The sequence below is a fragment of the Phragmites australis genome, chromosome 8 (genome assembly GCF_958298935.1).
Source record: "Phragmites australis chromosome 8, lpPhrAust1.1, whole genome shotgun sequence".
Lineage (NCBI taxonomy): Eukaryota > Viridiplantae > Streptophyta > Magnoliopsida > Poales > Poaceae > Phragmites > Phragmites australis.
The window spans coordinates 34,782,763-34,804,805 of NC_084928.1; the positions used below are offsets into that span (position 1 = coordinate 34,782,763).

Consider the following 22,043-nt stretch of genomic DNA (forward strand, 5'->3'; position numbering starts at 1 on the left):
CGAAATTAAAAGCTTGCAAGAAAGTAGATGCTCAAATTAAATTGCGGAATAGTAAAGAGATAGACAAGAGAACACCAAATTTTTCCCGAGATATCGAGGAGTTGGCACTCCCTCTAGTTCTCGTTGGAGCATCCACCAAAGATATTGCTCCCATTGAGTCACCAAGACTCAAGTACTACCTCATGGTTGTCACTTTTCTATCTCCGAATTGACAAGTATCAAACCAAGTACATAGCTCGTCCTGGAGCTCCCACAAGAACTCCAAGAACTCACCGATACACATCTAATCACCAAAGACCAGCTAGGTGTTGTCAACCACCAAGAGTAACAAGCCAATAGCTTCATTTGACCAAGATCAAGTTTAGACTACAACTAGATGCACATTTCCTACTCTCTAAGCACTAATGATGTCCTTAATCTTCAATTAGGGACTTGAAAATCAACTCAAATGTTCTCTCTAGCTTCTTGATGACACACACAATATATGAACTTCTCTAGGTCGTGAGAGAGCCAAATAAAACTAAGTGGAGATGTATTTATAGGATAGAGATCCAAATTTTAGCCGTTGCCTGACCAACCACTTTTTCTGTTAACACCAGATGATCTGGTGAGTATCTTCTTACTCACACCGAATAATCCGATGAGTACAAATTTTAATCCCATTGTGCTAGCTGTCATTAGCCATTACTGCTAAGAAATAGTCTGATGTCATCATCCGGTAAGCACAGACTTAGCACCAGACCATCCTATAAGTGCAACATAGCAAAACTACCCTTTTACAACCTTCTCTGGAAAATATGCTTCGGTGATGATTTTATTGCCATCACCGGACTACCCGGTGAGTTGAACTTCTTCTGCTCTCAAAAACTTCTCTGCAGAAAATACTCCGATGTACATATTTGTCCATCACCGAACTATTCGGTGAGTAGAACTCCTTCACACCTTCCGAAGCAACCCTCTCTAGAAATATTGTTCCGGTGAGAGTCCGATGCACACATCATGATCAACGGATCATCCGGTGAACTTCATCACTTGGAATCGTCTCTGGAATAAATAGTTCGGTGATTTCATCATTGCATCACCGGATAATTCAGTAAGTTGAACTTAATTTTTCCTGGACAATTCCACTTCTTCTAAAATTAGTTCGGTGCTGTAGGCAAACTAACATCGGATCATCCAGTGTAACACTTCTAATATTTTTGGACACGTGTCACTTAGAAAGGCATCTGATGATTCCATAGCTTTAATCACTGGACCATCTTATGTATGAAATATATTTTTTGACTTGATAACCAAACATGATAAATCTCAAATGTTTTACTAATAAAAGTAAAAAAAAGAAATTATGAGAAAAATCTTCTCCTCTTTTTTTCGAATCTCATCTGAAATCAAACTCAGCATTTCTCCCGATGTATTCTTCAGTGATATTTTCGTAGTGCATTTACATCTTGATACATTGAGTTTGTGATTAATATTATCGGATCTAATATTTATATTTTTATTGTAAAATATGAGCACTTAACTAGAAGAGGACTAAGTATTATCTTTGTGCTATGGAGAATGTAGTGGTGGTGAAAAAACGGTTGAGTTATGGGAGACAAATTGAGAATTCATTTTTCTTAAATCTAATGGGTGGTGAAAGCGCCATTGAATCACGATATCAGACGGCTAAAGAGGCGCCACGTAGCGTACAAGATGATGTTCTAGAAGCAATTCTACTCTTCCCTCTGCCCCGCTGGAAAAAAACCCGAGGTCTACTCTCCTGCCAATTCCCAAACCCTAACATCTCCCCATGGACGACGGCGACGGCGGCCTGAGCTTCGACTTCGAGGGCGGCCTCGACTCGGCCCTGGCGGCTGGGGGGCCCGCGCCGTCCTCGACTGACCCTGGCGGGGGCGGGGCCGGGCCGGGCCTGTACGGCCGCGGCCGCGGCCGCGGCCGCGGTAGCTACCGTCAGACGGTATGCCGGCACTGGCTGCGGGGGCTGTGCATGAAGGGTGAGGCGTGCGGGTTCCTTCACCAGTTCGACAAGGCCCGCATGCCCGTGTGTCGCTTCTTCCGCGACTTCGGCGAGTGCCGCGAGTCGGACTGCGCCTACAAGCACTCGTACGACGACGTCAAGGAGTGCAACATGTGAGATCAGATCCCCCTGATTCGTCCCGGTTCGCAGTGTGAAGTTTAGCATTTTTTTTTTTCCGAGCAACTGAATTTTAGCATTTGGCCGGGGAGGAATTGGTTTCTATGGCTGCTGGATTTTAACACAAATGGTGGATGGTTGGTGAAATCTGGCGGAATTCCGCAAGTGCGATTTGTTAACTTGAGGGAACTTGCTAATTTGGGTGCTCATTTGTGTTGGGTGATTGGAGATTGAGGGCTTGAGATTGTTGCGATCATAATCCCTGGGGTCAGTCCTAGCCTTCAGTAGGTATCATGTAGTTCGATTCAATTTAGTGAAATTAAGAGACTTTCATAATTTCTACTGATAGAAGCTACTACTGACATGATAGTGGGAATCCAATGTACATGACAATTTGTTGCAACGACACTGACCATATAACTTGCAGAGCTTGGTAAAATTTAATATATGTGGCGCTAAAAAATAGTTTATGTGTGGTCATGTGTTGTCATGGTAAAAAGTTAAATGGTTGTTTGCTGTCTTTCTTCACTTCTGACATCTGTGTTATCTCATTCTTCTTTGCAGGTATAAGATGGGATTTTGCCCCAATGGTCCTAGTTGCCGGTACAAGCATGTCAAGCTACCTGGGCCACCACCTCCTGTCGAGGAAGTTCTCCAGAAGATTTTGCAGATGCGCTCTTTCAACAAATACGGTCAGCATAGAAACAATAACTATAATCAGCAGGTGGAGAGACCTCAACATCCACAGGGTTCAGGGTTGCCTAACCAGAATTCAACAGAAAATGCTACTGCTACAACGCAACCAGCTGCTGGACAACAAGCACAAACGATGCGCCAACAGCCACCACAGCAGCAGCAGAATCCAAATACAAATGAGCAGGTCCAAGGTGTTTCAAATGGCCATCAAGCCACTAGAATCGCGACACCCCTTCCACAAGGGCCATCTAGGTGTGTGTGGAGTTTCTAGTCAATCTTGTAAAGCTTTTAGAACATAGTGAAATAGTGAAAATGATATACATAGTCTTATTTACAGTCCCTTGTCTCATAAAACTGCTATACCATGTTATCTGTTTTGACACTTGGTAATGAAATGTACTCATTTTTCAAGCTTATTTCTCCTATATTGAGTGGCAGAAAGAGTTTGTGGTAGTTTTTATTTGCTTATTACATAAGTTAGCTAGCACTGTTCTTGCTTTCTGGGTTACAAAGCTAGGTTATGTGTTAACTAGTTATCTCAGGTTGGTTCCACCATATTTAGCTCATCAGCAGAAGAAGCTTTTGTAACTATAATCATTGCTAAGTTATTACTCTGTTTGTATAAAAAGATTTCATGGTGGAAAGTTCTAGTAGCACACGAGATGGTGAGAGTTGCATGAATGGTTAATTTTAGAGACATATAGTCTGATCCAGTAGCCACACCATATTGTATGGTAGTGAGCATGCATCTGCAGTCCCTGGAGGCAATACACAGGATCATTGGCATATGCAGTGTACACTATACACACTTAACCCGAATTTGTACTTGTTTTGTATTTTCAATACAAACTTAGTTTTTTAGTTACTGTGGAATTTGACCCTGTATTGTAGGTTTTCATACATCTTTATTGCACTCTTAAATTTTTCTATCTCTAGTTCATATAGTACTTGAGAAGTCAACATTTTGTGCGATGATATAACAAATATTGCTAATGACTTGTTTCATTTGCACTTTTTTTTGGTTCTTGAGGTATCCCTTGAAAAAGGACTAGAATATTCGTTTGTTTTACAAACCTAACCAGAGTAATCTTACTTGCTTGTTCTTCTTGTTGTTGTTGTTTTGGAATTTAGTAAGTTAGTTTCATGAATAACAGCACCATGGGTTATTGGGTTTTGCTACCTATCCTTATGGCTGAGTGATTTCGGTATTTTATTATTTAATTTACGTTATTATTGAGGGATAATCGTTTACCCATATTTTGTTAATACCATCATGAACATCATAATGCATCTTCTGTTAGAAGTTTTGTTTGATGCTTTCGTGGTATCGGCTGTGCTGTCATACTACAATGGTTCTCTAATTGGGTCTTGGATTGGTAAATGTAAAACATCAGGTACTTCATTGTTAAAAGTTGCAATCGGGAGAACCTGGAAATATCAGTTCAGCAGGGAATTTGGGCTACTCAGAGGAGTAACGAGGCTAAACTTAATGAAGCTTTTGAATCCATTGAGAATGTTATTCTAATATTCTCAATTAATAGAACTCGCCATTTCCAGGTAAACTGGAGGTTTCATCGTTGCTATGAATACTGTGCGTAGCATTTGTTCACCTATGAATTCACCTTTGAGGATGCTATTTTAAATTCTTTCAAATTGCATCTACTTATTTAGATCAAATCATGCTGTGCTTTTCAAGGGGTGTGCAAAGATGACTTCTAGGATTGGTGGCTACATTGGAGGTGGAAATTGGAAATCTGCTCATGGAATGGCACATTACGGTCGGAACTTCTCTATACAGTGGCTTAAGGTGCACTTTTTCTTGCTGATCTTGTACTTCTATTTGTTTGTCACCACTTCAATAGCATGGCACTTTCCAGATGATGGAACAGATAAGAACAGCATATGGTTATGAATTCGCATCATAGCGCATGGAAATATTTCTATGTCTTAATTTTGATTCAGTTAGTAACAGCACGACACTGTCTTTCTCTGTTCACCCGTTCATCCGCACAACCCCCACCCTCTAAAAAATAAAAATAAAAACGCACCCTTCCTGCCTACCCCCCAAGCGGGTCTGGAGTTAATTCTCCACTGGGTGCTCCATCTAAAATTGCCACGCTGAGGTTTACAAACATGAAACATTGAGAGAAAGTGAGAAACTTATATATTGATGTGGATATTTTTTGTGGTTAAGATATGCTTTAGGTCCAGGCAATCTATTCAGAAGCTGAAACTATTGTTAATGCAGTGAAGTGTAAGTCCATTGGGTGCTGTTATATTGTATATCAAATTTTAGATCTGCGAGTAATTCATTTTAAAGATAAATAGCTAGCTCATTGGTTAGTTTTAGTTTTGGCAACCGCGCATGCCAAAGTTCTCATGTTCTTATAACATAATTGAACATAAGATAATTGATAGATTCGTTTTATGTTTTTTTTTATGTAGATTTTGCTAGTATGGTTAAACCAAATTGTGAATCACAGGTGTGGTTAACAGGCTAAGTATTGACTTCTCATTGAACTCTTCCTGCCATATGTTTTTACATGAAAGTCTTAAAGAATATGTCTTGTATCATCATTATGTCTATACTTACTACAGTTTTTGCACTACAGCTTTGTGAATTGTCATTTCAGAAAACTCATCATCTGCGCAATCCATACAATGATAATCTCCCTGTTAAGGTTGGGTATGGTGCATCACCTTGTCTCAGATGTTTGCTGGCTTTGGCTCCTCGAAATATATATATTTCTTTTCTGAGGGAAAGGCTCCTTGAAATATTATACCTTATGTTTTCATGTTCAAATGGAAATGGTAGAAATTGTCTGTCTAGCTTATACAGATGTCACTAGATTGTATGGCTTGTCTTCTTTCTTATTGCTGATATCTTTCCACCTTGATTGTTATTTCCCACAAGGTTGATTAAGCTCATTGTCAAACCTACCTTGAAGGACGGAGCTGACTTTGCTTAACTTAAGTGGTCCCTTATTTCACTAAATCAGAAATATGCTTCTTCATTACTATTATCTATATTTATACTTCACCACAAACACTATATTGTATTATGCTTGGTTGGTTGACTTTAAGTTAAAGTTCAAACTTCAAGCATTTGTACTGTTTATATAGTGATCAAACACTAGCAAGAAAATTTCTCTAGATGAAAGGAGATTCTATATTGCTGTAGGTCGGAAAGATTAGTAACAGAAATTCTAATGGTATGCTGTATGCTCACATTGATGATTGGCTAGATTCTCAAAGTACCAAAATTTACTTATTTATCTACATTCTCAAAAATTTTCAGGATTTAACTGTTAGTTCACTTTTGGATAGTGCAGATTAGCAGAGATTGCCAGGAATTAGAACCTTTCATTGGTGAGCAGTTGGCTTCCCTGCTTTATCTGGAACCAGACAGTGAACTTACGGTAGGCCACACATTTCTTGCTTATTTATCATGTGGACATTCCCATTAGCTGGCCTTTTTTTACTGGTCGGCATATCCACCGAAATCATTGCACGTAGCCAAGTACAACTATAAATGGGGTACACATGGCTTTGCTTTGAGCTAGTATTCCGACATACTTAACATGAATTTAAACTGTAGGAATACTTGGTCTAGTAACATTTTAGCACCGTTTGCTATGGTTTTTAACTCAATACTTCATTCATTTCATTCAGCACCTGGGGTGGCTGACAGACTTATGTTCTTAGACTAGTTTCATACTGGTTAAATCATGATTGGGGGTGACCATAATTAAAAATATGCACACATAAGATTTATATCAGCAGGATTGTTTTAGAAAAAGGTGGAAGACATCACCAACATTTAGAATCTTTCTTTACAGTAGATATATGTTAAGGAAAGATAATTGCAATGTTTTTTTTATTGACTGAAATTTAATAACGACACACTATATACTCTATGGAATAAGAATTAACAATGCATACAGTATGCACTCTCTTCTAAAGTAATAACGCACGACTCCACAGTTTTATAGTGGTCAGTGGTAGTGCTATTTTGCTTCAAGAGAAATACTGTGGTACAGACGAATCATTGTCTATGACCGGTTCCTTCTCTAAAGGGTCTAATCCACATGTATTTACGTAACTTTGTTTTAGTAATCATATGTTTGCCTTTTCTTCTTTTTACTTCTCTGAAGTGATGTCCATGTCCACTGGCTGATATTCTGAATATGGGTTTAGGCTATGCTAATTGCAGCCGAGGCCAAGAGAGAAGAGGAAAAGGCAAAGGGAGTCAGTGTTGATGAGGCAGCTGATAATCAAGATATCATGCTGTTTGATGACAATGAAGAAGAGGAGGAAGAGGAAAGTGAGGAAGAAGAAGAAAGTGGCCAAGAATCTCAAGGAAGGGGAAGAGGAAGGGGGATGATGTGGCCACCTCAAATGCCAATGATGCGCCGCGTTGGGCCAATGATGGGAGGGCGCAGCTTCCCTCCCAACATGATGGGTGATGGCTTCGGTTTTGGCAGTGGTTTTGGCATGCCTGATCCTTTTGGTGTGCCTCGTTGTTTTCCACCATTTGGTGGCCCAAGGTTTCCCGGTGACTTCACCAGAGGAGGTCCTATGCCTGGTATGGTCTTCCCTGGCAGGCCACCGCAACCTGGAGGCCTCTTCCCTATGGGCCTTGACATGATGGGTCCTGGTCGTGGACTGCTCATGGGAGGCATGGGAATGGGCAGGCCTGGACGACCTAATCGCCCCATGGGTATGGCTCCCTTCATGCCCCCTCCACCTCCAAACAACCGTGTTGCGAAAAGGGAGCAAAGAAAGCCAGGTGGTGACAGGAGCGACAAGTATGAAACAGCGTCGGACCAGGGAAGCAGGGGTCGTGATAATACTGGAAATTCTGGAGGAGATGGATCCAGGTCTCAATCTGGGGACAGATATGGTAGAAGCGCCCTCCGGGATGATGACAGCGAGAGCGAAGAGGAAGCAGCTCCTAGGCGTTCAAGGAAACCATAGAGCAATACTGAGAAGCTGAGCTCCATGCTGTTACCTGATGAGAAGGATACCTGTGTAAACTGAGTTCAGAAAGTCAAAATAGATTTCCTATCTAATCTTCTTTGCTGAGACTAGAACCAAATAGTGAAATATGGATCCTGTATAACTGCATGCTGTGGGCAGTCATATTGGTAGTTGAATTTTTCTCAGGCGGCAAAGACAAGCTCATCTTGGCAGGTTGAGATTGATCTGGTGGTGTATCACAGTATCAGTCAGGATTTGTATAGTAACAATGATAATACTATATAAAACACAAGTTGGTTTCCGTGATACCTCTTTTTCTACTCTCTTTCTATCTAATAAAAATCCTTAAAATTTAAATAATTTACCTATTTTTACTATTTAAGTTTATGTTAGTAGCTACGGATATATGACATATTTTACTAATGAAAATAAATGAAAAAATTATGAAGGAAAATAGCGGTAGAGGATGGTTTGCAACCAAGCACTATGAGCGATTGGGATAGCAGCAGAGCTATTTGCTGAGCCGTGAGCCCGTGATTTTCGTAGGTTTCACTCTCTTGCGGCTACAGTCTGGATGTCTGATATGTCAAAATGTCTCGTAGCCTGGTGACTGCAACACGGGAAACTTAGAGCATATCCTTCACCGGAATTCGACAACGAACGCCATGCCAAGCGGTGGTGGCTTGGCCTAGCAGGGAGCGCGCGTCGCTTTCCACGCCCACGCGCCGATGGGCGCACGGCATGGCTCCCGTCCAGACGAGAGCCAAACGCAGCAGACGTCGCGCCTGTTTCCTCGAACCGAAGCAGCGCCGGGATAGATTCCTCGGCGAAACACGGTTTCAGCTGGGCAGGCACCTGAAGCAGCCGACAGGCTCTGAGACCTTCGACGCCTGCCATTGCTGTGTCGCTGACGCTGACGCATGTGATCGGTCGAGTTATCCGAAGAAGATCGAAAGCAGAAACGAAAACGTGAGGCACTCAACTCCACCCCACTTGCGTGTTTTACTCCCCAAGCTTCTCCTCTCTCCATACATCTTTTCCCCAGTGCCGTGAAAAAGGCCGGTCAGGATGGCGCGAGGACGCAAGATCTGCGGAGGGGCCAGCTGAAGATCTGACCGAGACGGAGAAATCATCAAGATGCTGATGGATCGATGTGGGGAGAGGAGAGGAAGATGCTCAGACCCTTGAGAAGAGTGGGTGGTATGTGTTATTGCACTCCACATGTGGCTGCCACTTTAGAGCTTGTCATCATCCAGAGCCAACCAACCAGGCACCTCTTGGGAGGACCATTGAGCCTGCCCAGGCACAATCACAGCAGGAGAGAGGATTGGTATGTCTTCTCGTAGCATTTTGCACATGAGAGATGGATGGATGGGTTCCGGATAATAGATGGGCGTTACCGCGTTAAGGCCTGAAGAAATGGATGGACGGAGAGGGGGCATACACAGGCATCAGCATCACATTCACACGCACAGGCTGCACTCACCCGCTGACTGACCCTAAAGAAAGCTAGGTCAGGCTCAGGCAATCCATCTTCCTTTTCTTTTTGCCCTTGAGAATTTGCAATGCAGTGCCATCAGTTCAGTGTGTGGGGATCAGGTCAGATGGGGGACCCAAACCTCACATGCGAATGCTGGCCCAGACCAATTGCAAAGTCACTGTCACATACAAATGACGCCTCATTCTTCTTCCAAGTAAAAAAGGTTTGGATGGATGACTTCTGTATCTGGGTCGATCCATGATCTTTACAAGATTACATTACACCAGTGGCCATGCCAGTAACAGGAATAGTAACTTTAAGCAGTAAGGTTCACAAATGGAATTCAGTGAGCACTATTAATTTGAGTAACAGTTTGAAACTAAAGGTCTAGGATGCCCTACTTAGAATGAAAGCACGTTTTGTTTTACTTACCATGCTGCAGAGGGCCACCCCTGCTGCCTGGTTGGTTGTTGCCACCAATGCTCATGTGGAACCAAAATGCCATGATAATGCTAGAATATGAAGAAGATAGGCATGTGTATGCAATGCAACGAGAGAGTTGATCATCAGAGAGCCTACATTCGCAGGATTAGTATTCCATGGAACAAAGTTTTGGCATGTACACCAAAGGTACTGGTAGTTTCTATCTAGAAGCTGATATCATATGACATAATTATTAGATAGTGGTACATAACTTAAGTGCTAGGCTTGATCTATGTTGCTTTCAGTTCCAGATCTCAAAAACTAGGAAAGTGCTGCAGAAACATGAGTCACAGACCAGCCTTGAGCTGAGGGCATACGACTTGTTCCCTCTCTTCATAACTCAACTGAACCGACCGATGCGATCCCCGTGCTTAGGCTTCTCGATTCCTGCCTGCTAACGTAGTCGTCACAGATGCTACCTAGCCTCCTCGCGGGAGCCGAGCTCAAAAGTTCAAGGCCCTGCTTGCCCATCTGCTGCACCTCCTGAGGTGAGAGTATTTTTATGCAGGACACACTATTCACGAATTCCCTGCAAGTTTCAAGGTGCAGCAATGTAAGAGAGAATGCAAAACAGTGACACAGCTGCTCAAAATGCTGCCAAGGCCCAAGGGTCACAAGAACATACTGCCAAGGGTCGTCGCCAACAAGAAGGACATCCTCCTCTCGGTCGACGAATACAAGCTGCCAGCCTGATCTCAAAGGGTCTTCCAACTGGCCCTCAAGGCCAAATAAACGCCCTAGTTCCCTACGGAGCTCATGATAGCTACTAAACCTAGTGATATCAAGTGACCTTCCGAAGGTTCCAGATTTGTAAACCTGTAGTTCAAACGGAAGCAAATTTGTGGATTAATAGCAATGTAGGCAATAAGTTACGTAGGGATTTTCAGAGACTCGTATAATGCTCCGAAAGTTCAATCATATGATTATAAATTATTTTTCTATTAATGCAATGGTCAAGAGTATGGGCAATGCACAGTTATCGATAGTCAACTAGTGAGCAAATAGTCAAATATCTGAAAATCACATAAGAAGCTCAGAAATAAAGCTTGACTCAGAGAAGCAACATGAATTCTTTTCCTACAGAAGTCACTCACCTTCACGAAGGTTGCAGGTGGTTGATTTACATGATTAGAATTCTCTGCACATGGTGCATACCCTGAATCATCTAAGCAGCCCGGAGAATTTAGCGCGTGATCCAACGGGAAATCATTCTGGGAAGGGCTCAGGAAATTGGAGGTGGAATAGGGTATAGCAGTTGAATCATTCCCGTTCTGGAGGCTTGGGATGCCCCCTTGCATTAGAAGAGATTGTGAGTCTATACTAACACCAAACAAGAGATGATTTTGAGGATCAGAGTTCCCATCTTGATCCACCAAGCACCCTCTTCCAGGAAGTGGCGCCAATGCAGAGCTTTGAGGTATAGTAGTAGGTGGTGTAGAATCCAATTGTTCTATCTGCGATGTAACCTGGGGCCGAGAAGGAAGTAAAGACTCCACTGCAATTCGCTTCGCCGACCATGGGTCCGGGACCATCGCAGTGGGTCTTGGCATACTCAGGTGGGAAGCTGCTTCCGATGAGAATGGCCTCAGTGTATTTTGCATGGTGGAGGCGCTGGATGGAGATAATGAGCACATATTCGTGTCTGCAAAGCTCTGTGCCTGTGAGAATGGTAGTACTGTTTGCAGTGCAATAGGTGAAGACTGAGAGCCTGACGACAGTTGAGAAAAAGCGGACAACGCATTAGATAAAGACTGGTAGTTGGTCATGTTGTTATGTTGTTGCATCTGTTGATGTTGAGGGACTTGCAGACACTGTGATTGCTGCTGCTGTGAGTCTTGCTGTTGTTGCTGGGGTTGCAGCTGGGGCTTCTGCTCATTGAATGATTGGCCATGTTGGATCTGCTGCTTGAGGAACTCAGACCGACCCTGGCCTTGAATTGTGCTCTCAGAAATGTTTTGAAGGTATGGCTGCTGCTGAAACTGAGGCTGCACTTGCTGCAAAATCTGACTTGACATAAGTGGCGCAGCTCGACTAACTATGTTCTGCGGCTGCTGGAACTGCAGTATTGTGGGTGACACCTGCTTCGTTGGGTCCTGGAAAGCAGCCGTGGCCATCGTCTGATACATGTCAGGTTGCAGACCAAGGAAGGAAGCATCCAGCCTTGGCTGCATCCAAGGACTCATACCAAGTCCACCAAAATTCAAAGACTGAAAACCAGGGTTTGCAGTATCACGAAGCCACATGAGAGAGGAAGTCAAGTCATCATCCTTCCCACCTACAGATAGACATCATTCGCAAGGTTATTAGCGTTAAAATGCATATTTACCTACAAAGGCTAACTAAACATCAACTCATACCATGCAGAGAAGGCAAGCCTGTTGGCCATGGACGCTTAAGCCTGAGCGGAAAAGGAGATGGATACATTGGAAAAGTTGTCAGGGGCTCAATCTCCCATAGTGACACCCTTGGCTGCCGCTCTCCAGTGGTTGACTCATCCCAGCCAACCTGCATTATTCGAAGACAAATTTTGTGATCATGCCAGACCATGAGGTAGGTACCATGAGGGCAAGCAATCTTTTAGGGAGTAATATCCTGTGTAACTCAAAACTTTCATGAATACGGTTGAACAATAGCTGAAGTGCCTGTAGTGAGTTAAACTCGAGGCAACAAGAGAATTGCCAGTCTGAAATATACCTTAACAGATCGCCAGTGCGAATTTGGCCACCGAACAGCATCAAGATCACTAATTCCGGTAATTGTCCCCATGTATCTGAAAATAAAAATACTGATCTCGTTAGACTGCTAATACCATATATGGATGTGCATATGGTACTTTAGTATTGAGTGAAAGGCAAGAAGTACAGAGACATATGACCAAAGCCAGAGATCTCGTTAGAGAATGCACTAACCCACAAAACTAGAAAAAGGCAATGAAAAGGAAACTGATAGAGCAATAAAAATTAAGACGAGAAAAGAAAACTATAAGAAGCTCATGCAGCAAGCAGCTAAGTTTGCGCAGAGCTAAAATGTACAATGTAAAGTCATTTTGACTTACCTCCTAACGCTAGACTCTTCTGTCTCAAAAAGCATCCTGAAACGCATCCCCACAGATATACGGGTATGATACACAGCCTTTACATACTTCGCAAGCGGTATGACAAACTCTGAAGGGCTTGCCCTGCAAAAGCAAATGTTAAAATAATTGAAAGGAGAAATGCCAAACAATAAATGTATATAACATTCTACCTTGGGTTATAGAAAACTGTAAACCGGCTATTTGTTGAAGCAGCATGAGCAGCTGCAGCAAGAAGACCAATGTGCATGCTATCGCTAGATAAGACTGAAGATGGCATGACAGTTTGTGGTCGATTTGCCCGGCGAATTCCCAGAAGAAGTTGATTATTGTCATTCCTGACAAGGCAAGGAAAGATATAAATACAACTAAGAATAAACTATCTGATAGTAAGGAGACAACAAAGTGAGGAAGATGTTGGGTGATTATTTTAAATACTGGAAGAATGAACATACCAGATAAATAGGACAGAGTCTCCAGCGAAGAGTCTCTTTGCACTTACAAAGACACTCCAGCCAGTAGTTAGAAGATGCCGCTTTGGTTGACCTGCGTTAAGAATGATATTTTCAGTAATTAATATTTTTATCGTAAGTCTAGTTGCCACTAAGGTAAAAATCTGAAATTGCAACTGGGGTCTAAAATAATAGGTTCTAAATAGTCGTTACCACAGAATCTAGAGCTGGCATAGTTATAAAAATAAAACTGCTCACCGCGAAAGATGTGGCGGAATTTCCACTCATTGCCATGAAGATCTTTTGCAATCAGCTCCTGTGCTGGAGGTTGCTGGGTGAAATCCTACAAAGTTGTTCGCAAATTAGAAACAACTAGTGATCTAGTTCACTTTATGCAACCAAATCAATTCAAAGAATGAACTGGAAACTGGAGAGAAACTGCACAAACCAGTGGAGGAAACACTTTCTCAGCTGCTCGACGGGGAACAGAGAATCCTCCATGCGTACTTGTGTCACTTGCAGTTAATGTTTTGCAAAAATAGTTTGTTGGCTGTTTATTGGCAGTACCTAATTCAGCAGGTAAATAAGGGTCCTTCAGCTCTTGCTGCACAAAAAAGTAAGCACAAATTTACTCTCATGGATACCAAGATAAATTTACATGTGACATAAAAAAAAAATATATATTACCGGGTTAAGTGGTTGCAGCGTCATCTGCGCATATACCTCATCTGTTTCTGCATCAGCCTGCAGGAAGAAAATAACACAGATGATGAAACACAAAAATAAAACTTAAGATTACTTAGCTTAAGGATAATGTGCTCTAAAGCTCCAAACTTACATGCATGGTCACATTATGCAGTTGGCATATAAGCTGTGGAGGCAGATTAGGATAATTAGGAATCTGAGACTCCATTTCTTTGTTTGTTGATGCTGCTACCTGCGGCAGAAATTCACCAAAGAATTACATAAAAAGGGAGAATTTTCGAGTTCTGAAAGAACAAAGTCAGATTTGAGATTGAAAATGAAACTACCACATGATAATATGATATAGGATTCAGGGTCATGCGAAATTTGTGCTAACCTGCTCACTATGACCCTGAGGGAAGTACACCACCCGGCTACCCACCGCAGGCAAGGAAACAAGCGGACCGGCACAGGCATGCCACAACTCCGAATTCAGACACTTCTGCTCCTCAATAGCTGCAATGACGAAGTATTTGAGCAGAAGATCCAATAGTGCAAATTTTAATGAACGATATCCCAAGGGAGAACGAACTGGTAACATCTTCATATGCTTATCTGAAGATTGTCTCAAAAGGTGGACATGGTACGAAATGAACTTCTAAGTGCCTTAAAATTGAGAATCAAGAAGGGGCTATTAATTTCCAAGTCTCCTCAAACTGAAAAAAAGGGGTGTATTTTTTGCATCTTATTACTTGAAAACAACCAACTATTCGGGTGGAAATACATATCAATCTATTCTTGGGAAAAGAAAAATCTCAACGAATCAACCTTACCGCAAGAATTGGGTAAAAGAAAGAACTAAAATCGAAAACACTTTCAAGTTCATGGCAACACCGCCCTCAAAGAAATCATCAAAATAAACCCAGAAAACACTCCTAACGCAAATTTGCTGCATTGAGTTGCAGCAGGATCACATGGCCAATAGCAGGTTTCAAGCAAAGAATACGAACAAACAGCAACCAAATACTAGTCCTACGAACTTCAAGTTACACTACAGAGAAATAAATGAACGGAGAGAACATTAATGAGCAAGCCACGGAGCAAAGAGAACCCGGAATCACACGGAAGTACCTTCCGGCGAGGCCGCCTGAGTCTGGAGAACGCTGCCGGACGACGACGATAGCCTCATTTTTCTCCCTTTCCAAAGGCCCAATCAGACTGCCGATCTGAAGGCGATATAAGAGCGTGCACGGAGTGGAGAAGGAAGGGGGAAACGAAGCAAAGATTCCTCCTTTTCAGGCCAGATCACAGCGCCTTCCCAAAAACCATCACTTTCCCAGTTTCTCCTCGCCTTTTTCCGCGCGAGATTACGCCTTCCGAAGATTACCGCGCAAGCTTGAGTTTTTCTTCTATCAAAGAACTCAAAACTTGTCACTTCGAAGACCAGCACGAAGCAGCGAAAAGCTGCGATCTTTGAGTGGGGGGAAGCAGCGGGAATGCACAAAACAAGTACCTTCCGGGGGCAAGAACCGGCACTCGAGCAGAGAGGCACCGCTCGATCCAAGGAGCCGCGCCGTCAGATCTCGCGACCGCGAGGTCGAGACGGTTAGCTCCGAGCCCCCCGCGCCCCGGCCGCCGCTCTCCGGCGGATCCGACCGCCGCCGCCGGAGAGGGGGCACAGGAGCATGCTCGCTGCTGCTTCCTTTCCTCTTGCTTCTCGCGTGCGGTTGCAACCTCGGAGCTTAAACAGTTGCAGGGAGAAGTGATTCAGCTTCTCGCTTCGCTTTGCTTGCTCGCTCGCTCGCTCGCTCCTCTCGCTGCTTCCCTCGCCCTCCGGCTGCTACTCCCAAAGTCCCAAGTTTGTTCTTGGGGTTTTAACCCCACGAGTGGTGCTCTTCTTTTTCAGCTTTTCCTCTCTCTCCTCCTCCCTTCTCTCTCATCTCATGCCTGATTTTTGTCAATGCTCTGTGTACAAACCCTTCTGCAGTTCTGCTTCTGGTTTTGTGTGAGACGTGCAATCCCACAAGTACAGTACAGTGCATGGCATGCCGCCTTACTCATCATCATCGTCAGTCCAGACTCCTCACTACGGCTACCCAGCTTATTAACCTCACTAATTACTCGTAACGTTGTACGATCTCACAATTAGTAGTAGTACTAAGATAGGACTGCTACGCTACGCTCTGGAGAACCTGCAGGAGTGCAGTGAAACAAGAGTGACGCAGGCCACTGTATTTTTCTTGGGGTTGCAGTGCAGTGAGTTTTGACCGCCCGTGTCGTGCACTGATTGCTCATTCATTCAAGCTGCGCAGTTACTCCCTGCAACGCTTTTTGGCTTCAATACTCGAAATTTGATCGGAGTGATTAATTACCTGTTGCGGCTGACGATCCCTGTCTGAACATAGTATTTGCTGTTGCTAGCAGTGCAGTAAGGGTAGTACTAATAAACTGGCAGCAGAAGCAATGCAATCCGTATCCAAAAAAAGCAGAGGAAAACGAGGTTTTTGGCGAGCGGTTGAACCAAAACTGGCCACATGTGTACTGCCCCCGAAATAAAACGTAGGAGATCCGATATGGCCTGTGGTGAGAGCGAGATCGGCGACGATGGTGGCAGCTGCACTGCACCCGTTTTCACTGGACTGTTCCTTTCGACGAACTGTTGAGGACGCACCCATCAGATGCCCATCCCCATCGCATACGTACGTACGTTCATGGATCTCTGTACCAAATACGGTACGAGGACAAGGAAATCCGACTGCGTCGTCGTCTCTCGTTTTCGGGCGGCAGAAGCTAGCTGCTGCCTCCATCGGGTTCAGTTCCGTCCGTTCACACGATTGAATTCTCGCGCGAGCTCGCTGTCGCCGCCCCAGCCGGTGACGGAGAAGAATCTACAGCGGTATGACAAAGATGGTTCGAATTGGGGAATCTGGTTTAGCTCTTTTTTTAATATGTATGTATATAGAAGTGTCGATCGATCGGCGAAAAAATTGGGAAGAACAAATATTCGTGCTCGTCGTGGGCGTGTCCCGGATACGATGCCACATGCGCCCCTGATCTGTCCTGTTTCTTAGGGTTCAAGCTAGTTCTAGCATCAGGATGTGTCGGTTCTACGAGTTGGCATGGTTACATATTTCAGAGCCGCAGCGCCCAATCTATCGTTGACTTGACCCGTTTTCGTTTCTCTTTCTTTTCTTTTTTTTAAGGACAAAAGACTTATTGCACAGGCAAACTATTACTACTACAGTAGTATCTTGCACAAATTCTATATAGTTAAATTACGATGTTTATTATTTACCCATATAAGGGTAATTTCAACGATATTATTTATAGACATGTGACATGAGTATATTTGTAGATGTACTAGTTTTTCCCCATGTTTTACACGCGGTGGGACACGGGACGCTGCGAGGCGCACGCGGGGAGGGCACAGGCCTTTACAGGACATGGGCCCATGCAAGAGATGCAAGCGTGTGGGATGGACGAATGGCAGATCACATTCGACGATAGAAAATTAGCAAATATTTTAAATAGGAGAGATGAGTGTGATGTGTCGCTTGTAATTGGAAGGGGAAAAAGGATAGGCTGAATAATGTGCAATCACAAAAATATTTCCACTCGGTGACGACGACTCACTCGCCCGGCACGCCCTTCCAACCCGTGGTCGCAGTCCGCCTCTTCAGCTGTCGGCACTAAGGATGTTAATGGGAACCCGATCCCTGATTCTCCGTTGGGAATTTCTCTATTAGGAGACGGGGATTGGGAGATTTCGTCACTTGTGAATATATAAATGGTACAAATCATATCACTGTCGGATCTAGCAGGGACGGATATGGGGAAGCATTCTCTGTCCCCGTTTCCCCACGGGGACCCATTTCGGTCCAGCGGTGATGGCCCAGGCGTGCACAACCAGCCCAAGCGGAAGCCAGATGTGCGGCCCAGGCGGGCGCTAGCGCGCAGCCCAGCCAGACACGGTCTGGCGCTGTGGCATGATGCGGGTCGGCCCAGTAGCTAGCCTCGACTCAGATGGGCGGGGACGGGTTTCCCGTCGGGTCTCCATTCCCCGTACGGAGACGAGGATAAGGGAAAATAGTCCCTGCAAGTAGGAGTAGGGACAGGAGGAATTTTTTTTCGTGCGGGGACAGGAATAGGGAGCCATTTCCGGACGTTGAATTCCGTATTAACATCCCTAATCGGCACAGTGCACGGCAGCACGCCCGAGAACCGCCGGGGGCGGCATGCGCCCGTGCGCGCGCGGGGGGGGGGGGGGTTGTGCAAGGAAGCAACTCGATCGGTCACGCCTTCCGCGCCACACGCGCACGGGCAGCGGCGACGCCATGCAGCTCGCCGCACGCGTTCTGTTACCAGACCGTCGCCGGACCTGCCGTTTCGAGAGGGGAATCTCTCCAGGACGCCGGGACGGAACCGGGTCCGTGCCGATCGGATCCTGGCAGCATCAGCTCGCTTCGAATGGAGCCACCGCAAACAAACTCGTCGGCAAGCTATCACGCTGGTCGGCACCTGATACTTTCCCGCTTGGTGCATGCACGAGATCGAAACGCTTCGCCCAGTCTGCACGCGAGCCAATCATTGAGCTGAAGCCGCTCTGGCGTCGACGATTTCCGGTGCCCATCTACAAAAGCTAAAAGCCTAGAGCTGCTCCGCTTCATGGGTGATCACACCCTGCCTGACCCTGACGGACGAGATGATGCTCTGCGACTAGCCGGAGCCTCACCCGTCTCTCGGTCTAGTACGGCGCCCCGACGATCGAGTGATTGTGTCTCGAATGATCGTGACATGTTTGACTAGATTCAGCGCCTGATCTTGGTTTTTACGAGCTGGGATAGCGAAGCTGACATCCATCTAAGGTACTGTTTGTTTAGCACGTGCTAGATAGGGAAGCTGACACTAGTGTAAGGTACTGTTTATTTTAGCGGAAGATTGTGAAAAATCGATTGTGAATCGTACATTGTAAAAAATTGGTAGTTGTTTGATAACCTAAATTCTAGGGTGGGTAGATCGCTGCTTTTGAATGTCTTGTATGTAATGTCCTCGTGTTTTGGTGGATCACAGGGCAGTGACCGGTGGGGCCCACATGGGGTGAGACGAGAGAGACTAAGGATAAGGCCGGGTTCTCTATTCATGTGGCTCACAGAGAAGAGAGACTAGAGGGAGAGAGGGAGGAGGCCGGAGAGAGAGGAGGTCGAAGGGAGAGGAGGTCGGAGGCTAGCCGGATCAGCTCGGTGACGGTGCAAGAGTGGTGGCGCATCGAGCTGATGAGACCAGGTGGCTGGGCCAACTGAGCGATGCAGCGCCGGAGAGAGGAGGCTGGAGGGGAGGAAGAGGGGGCGCATGAGGGAAGGGGAGGGAGGGAGAGAGAGGGGCGGTAGGACCCGGTGGATCTTGCTGTCAGGGAGGAGGTCCGATCGGGGCGAGGTGACACGCGGTCGAGTGGCAGCGCATGCGGGACGGCGCGGTGGCTAGGCAGGAGCGCAAAAGCACGACGACGACGATCGGGACAGAGGGTGACACTACGAAACGCTTCGGTGGCTGTGCGGGCTGAGCAACGGTGACCAAGACGTCGGGCCAGGAGGAGGTGGCGCCGGTGCCTATGCACAGGAGCGGCGACAGTGCGATGGGGAGAGGTGGCGCGCGTGCGATGGGGAGTGGCAGACATGTAATTTTGATGGATAATCCGTGAAAAAGCTGAAGAAGACTTGATTGTTGGATTGTAATAATCTAACAATCATATAGTTAGAACCTAGAGCTAGAAGTGGTCCGCTTATTTTAGCTTGGGATTATAGAAGCTCACATCCACAATTCCAAATTAAAACAAACATGACCTAAGTAGAAGCTTTTTTTTTTCTAGTGAGCTTTCACAAAGTCGAAGTAAAATGTCATTTACGGTCATGCGGTAATACGAGTTTGTGTACTGGCAGCAGTGGCAAAAAAGGCAAACCATTAGACATGGTCGACGCTGTGTACAGGCAGGTAGCAGAAGCGAGGACGAATGAGGAGGAGAGCGAAGTGAGATAGCCTGAAATCTAGGTTCTTAAACGGATTTTGAACTGTGGTGTAGACCTAAGGGTCCATTTAGTTCAGTCTAAGAATACTTAAGTTTGTCAAATATTTTGTCTAAGATGTCATAGTTATGGCGGAAAAAAAATCATCACCACATCTTAATCTGCTTAACAAAATCTTTTCATACTTTTTTAAATCTCTAACATATAGTGCCACGATAACAGAAAATAAATCTTACCATAAATATAGCTATAAACAAACAACTATCTAAAATAATCAAACCTGCCTAATTTTATACGTGATAAAATATGATAACATGTGGCTATGAAGTAAACAGGCCTTTAAATCTCTGCACGAAGGTCTGCCGTGCAATCCAAACATTTTACCGACATTTTTGTATCTACTACCGCCGAAATCTCTACAAGGAGCTGTCGGTGATGACCTCGCCGACTCTCAGCTCCAACCAGCATGGCATGGGGCGCTTCTTCGTGGCACCTAACAAACCGGGGCCATTAAATCCCATTCCAGGGACGAGGGGGCTCACCTGCCAGCGACGATGCGTCTCGATCCGCTTCCTCGCCCGATGCGTCTCACGATGCCTCGTTCGAGGAGCTTTGCAACAGTGTGAAAGGGTTGCCCATGGCGCGCGTGCATGCACCGATCGGCTCGCCCCCACACGGAACTACGGCGCAGAGCTGGACCATCCCCCGTTCTCCGTCGTCGTGCTGGGGCTGGTCCATCTCTCTCTCTCTGGTGTGCGCCACGCCGGGGGAAAGGACGGGCGCTTTACTACTTTGTTAGCGAAGGGTCATTGCCTCTTTTTTCCTTCCTCGCGTCGGTAACGGAGAGAGACAGAGAGAAGCTAAATACGTATTAGTTATGATTAAAATTAGGGTAATATTAACATTTAGTTAAAAATAGCTGTTTGGTTCGTGACTAAACTAAAATTTGGCTATCCGGTCGAAAACGTGGGCGATCAAATCGCCCGACTAAAACTCGTCCACGCTGCTAAGTAGATGGGCACGGCAAAAAAATTCAGACGTAGCCAAAATTTGACTTTGAACTGAACGCTAGCAAAATCACTAGGCAGGATCAAAATTTAGTTAAAATTTTGGTCATCCCCACTGCTAGTAGACGGGCACGGCCCAAAAAAAAAAAAAAAAAAAAACAGGGGTAACCAAAATTTAACTTTAAACAAAAACTAGCAAAATCATAGATAGGATCAAAATTTAATCTGTCTTCCTGTGTCACAAACCAAACAGCAGGAGAAATTTTATGAGACTAGGTCTTTCGGTGAGACCCGTGCAGCACGTTGACACGTGTTCTCGTGTGTGCAGGTATGCGTGCGTACGTGCCGTGCGATCGCGCGTGTACGACGCAGATGAGGATCTCACCGAGATCTTATACGTACGGGTCTCACAAAATTTCTCTCCCTTAGAATTACAACAGAAGTAGCGAAACTACTACAAGTAGTGGAAATGGAGTGTAGCCATGGGCAACATCTCGAAACTGGAATGTGCCTAGGTACTGCAAATCAGTAGTAACATCTCTCTGGTGCAAACTGGTGAACGCACCATACTGGGCAAGTTCTTGCCACTCGTTTTGTCAGAATCTCATTGGCATTTGGCAATCAGGCTTTCTTGAATTCCACACTCGATGCAAGAAATTCCAAGCTTAATTATGGAGCCCGGTTTTCAGTGACTGGTCTGAAATGTCCATGGAACTTTTGTCTATGAACAGAACAGGCTCCTAATCCTAGTAAAAACAATGATGCCCCATCAGCCTAATTTCATAACCCCATCCACAATGTTGGCCTGAATTAATCCAATGTGGAGCTGCTCGATCTAAAGCTGCTTTTGGCATTATTCTAAGCCAAAGCATGCGATGGGACCAGAGAGAGGGTGGGGTTAGCTTGGAGCTGCAAGTTTGATCAGCACAAAAACAAAGGCATTATATATTTGGACTTTTGGAGTAGCGAAAGCGGTGCAAACAAGCCTAGAAAAACTAAAAAAATGTATATAAAGTACTTGACGTTTTAGA

At 44.9% G+C, this 22,043-nt stretch overlaps 2 protein-coding genes across 5 annotated transcripts; one reads left to right on the top strand and one right to left on the bottom strand.

The window, feature by feature from the left end:
- The first annotated feature begins 1,748 nt into the window (after window positions 1-1,748).
- Window positions 1,749-8,113, top strand: LOC133927227 (zinc finger CCCH domain-containing protein 45-like). 4 transcript variants are annotated; one of them, XM_062373586.1, is made up of 8 exons: window positions 1,749-2,133; window positions 2,702-3,085; window positions 4,228-4,390; window positions 4,530-4,640; window positions 5,279-5,316; window positions 5,446-5,519; window positions 6,161-6,252; window positions 7,031-8,112. In XM_062373586.1, exons 1-8 carry the CDS (start codon window positions 1,793-1,795, stop codon window positions 7,808-7,810), a joined length of 1,983 nt encoding a protein of 660 aa, XP_062229570.1. In that variant the 5' UTR covers window positions 1,749-1,792; the 3' UTR covers window positions 7,811-8,112. The 4 variants fall into 4 exon arrangements, with proteins under 4 accessions (XP_062229570.1, XP_062229573.1, XP_062229571.1 ...); XM_062373590.1 differs by lacking the exon at window positions 1,749-2,133 and adding an exon at window positions 2,150-2,421 and having other exon boundaries at window positions 7,031-8,113; XM_062373587.1 differs by lacking the exon at window positions 5,279-5,316 and having other exon boundaries at window positions 1,752-2,133; window positions 5,446-5,514; window positions 6,166-6,252; window positions 7,031-8,110.
- Window positions 8,114-9,859: 1,746 nt separating this feature from the next.
- Window positions 9,860-16,031, bottom strand: LOC133927229 (auxin response factor 17-like). The gene is made up of 15 exons (XM_062373591.1): window positions 15,499-16,031; window positions 15,117-15,394; window positions 14,383-14,501; window positions 14,140-14,238; window positions 13,989-14,045; window positions 13,750-13,905; window positions 13,560-13,644; window positions 13,305-13,395; window positions 13,023-13,187; window positions 12,832-12,954; window positions 12,471-12,546; window positions 12,134-12,281; window positions 10,871-12,051; window positions 10,402-10,592; window positions 9,860-10,305 (listed from the first exon to the last, which is right to left on the bottom strand). Exons 2-15 carry the CDS (start codon window positions 15,172-15,174, stop codon window positions 10,110-10,112), a joined length of 2,745 nt encoding a protein of 914 aa, XP_062229575.1. The 5' UTR covers window positions 15,175-15,394; window positions 15,499-16,031; the 3' UTR covers window positions 9,860-10,109.
- Window positions 16,032-22,043: the final 6,012 nt, after the last annotated feature.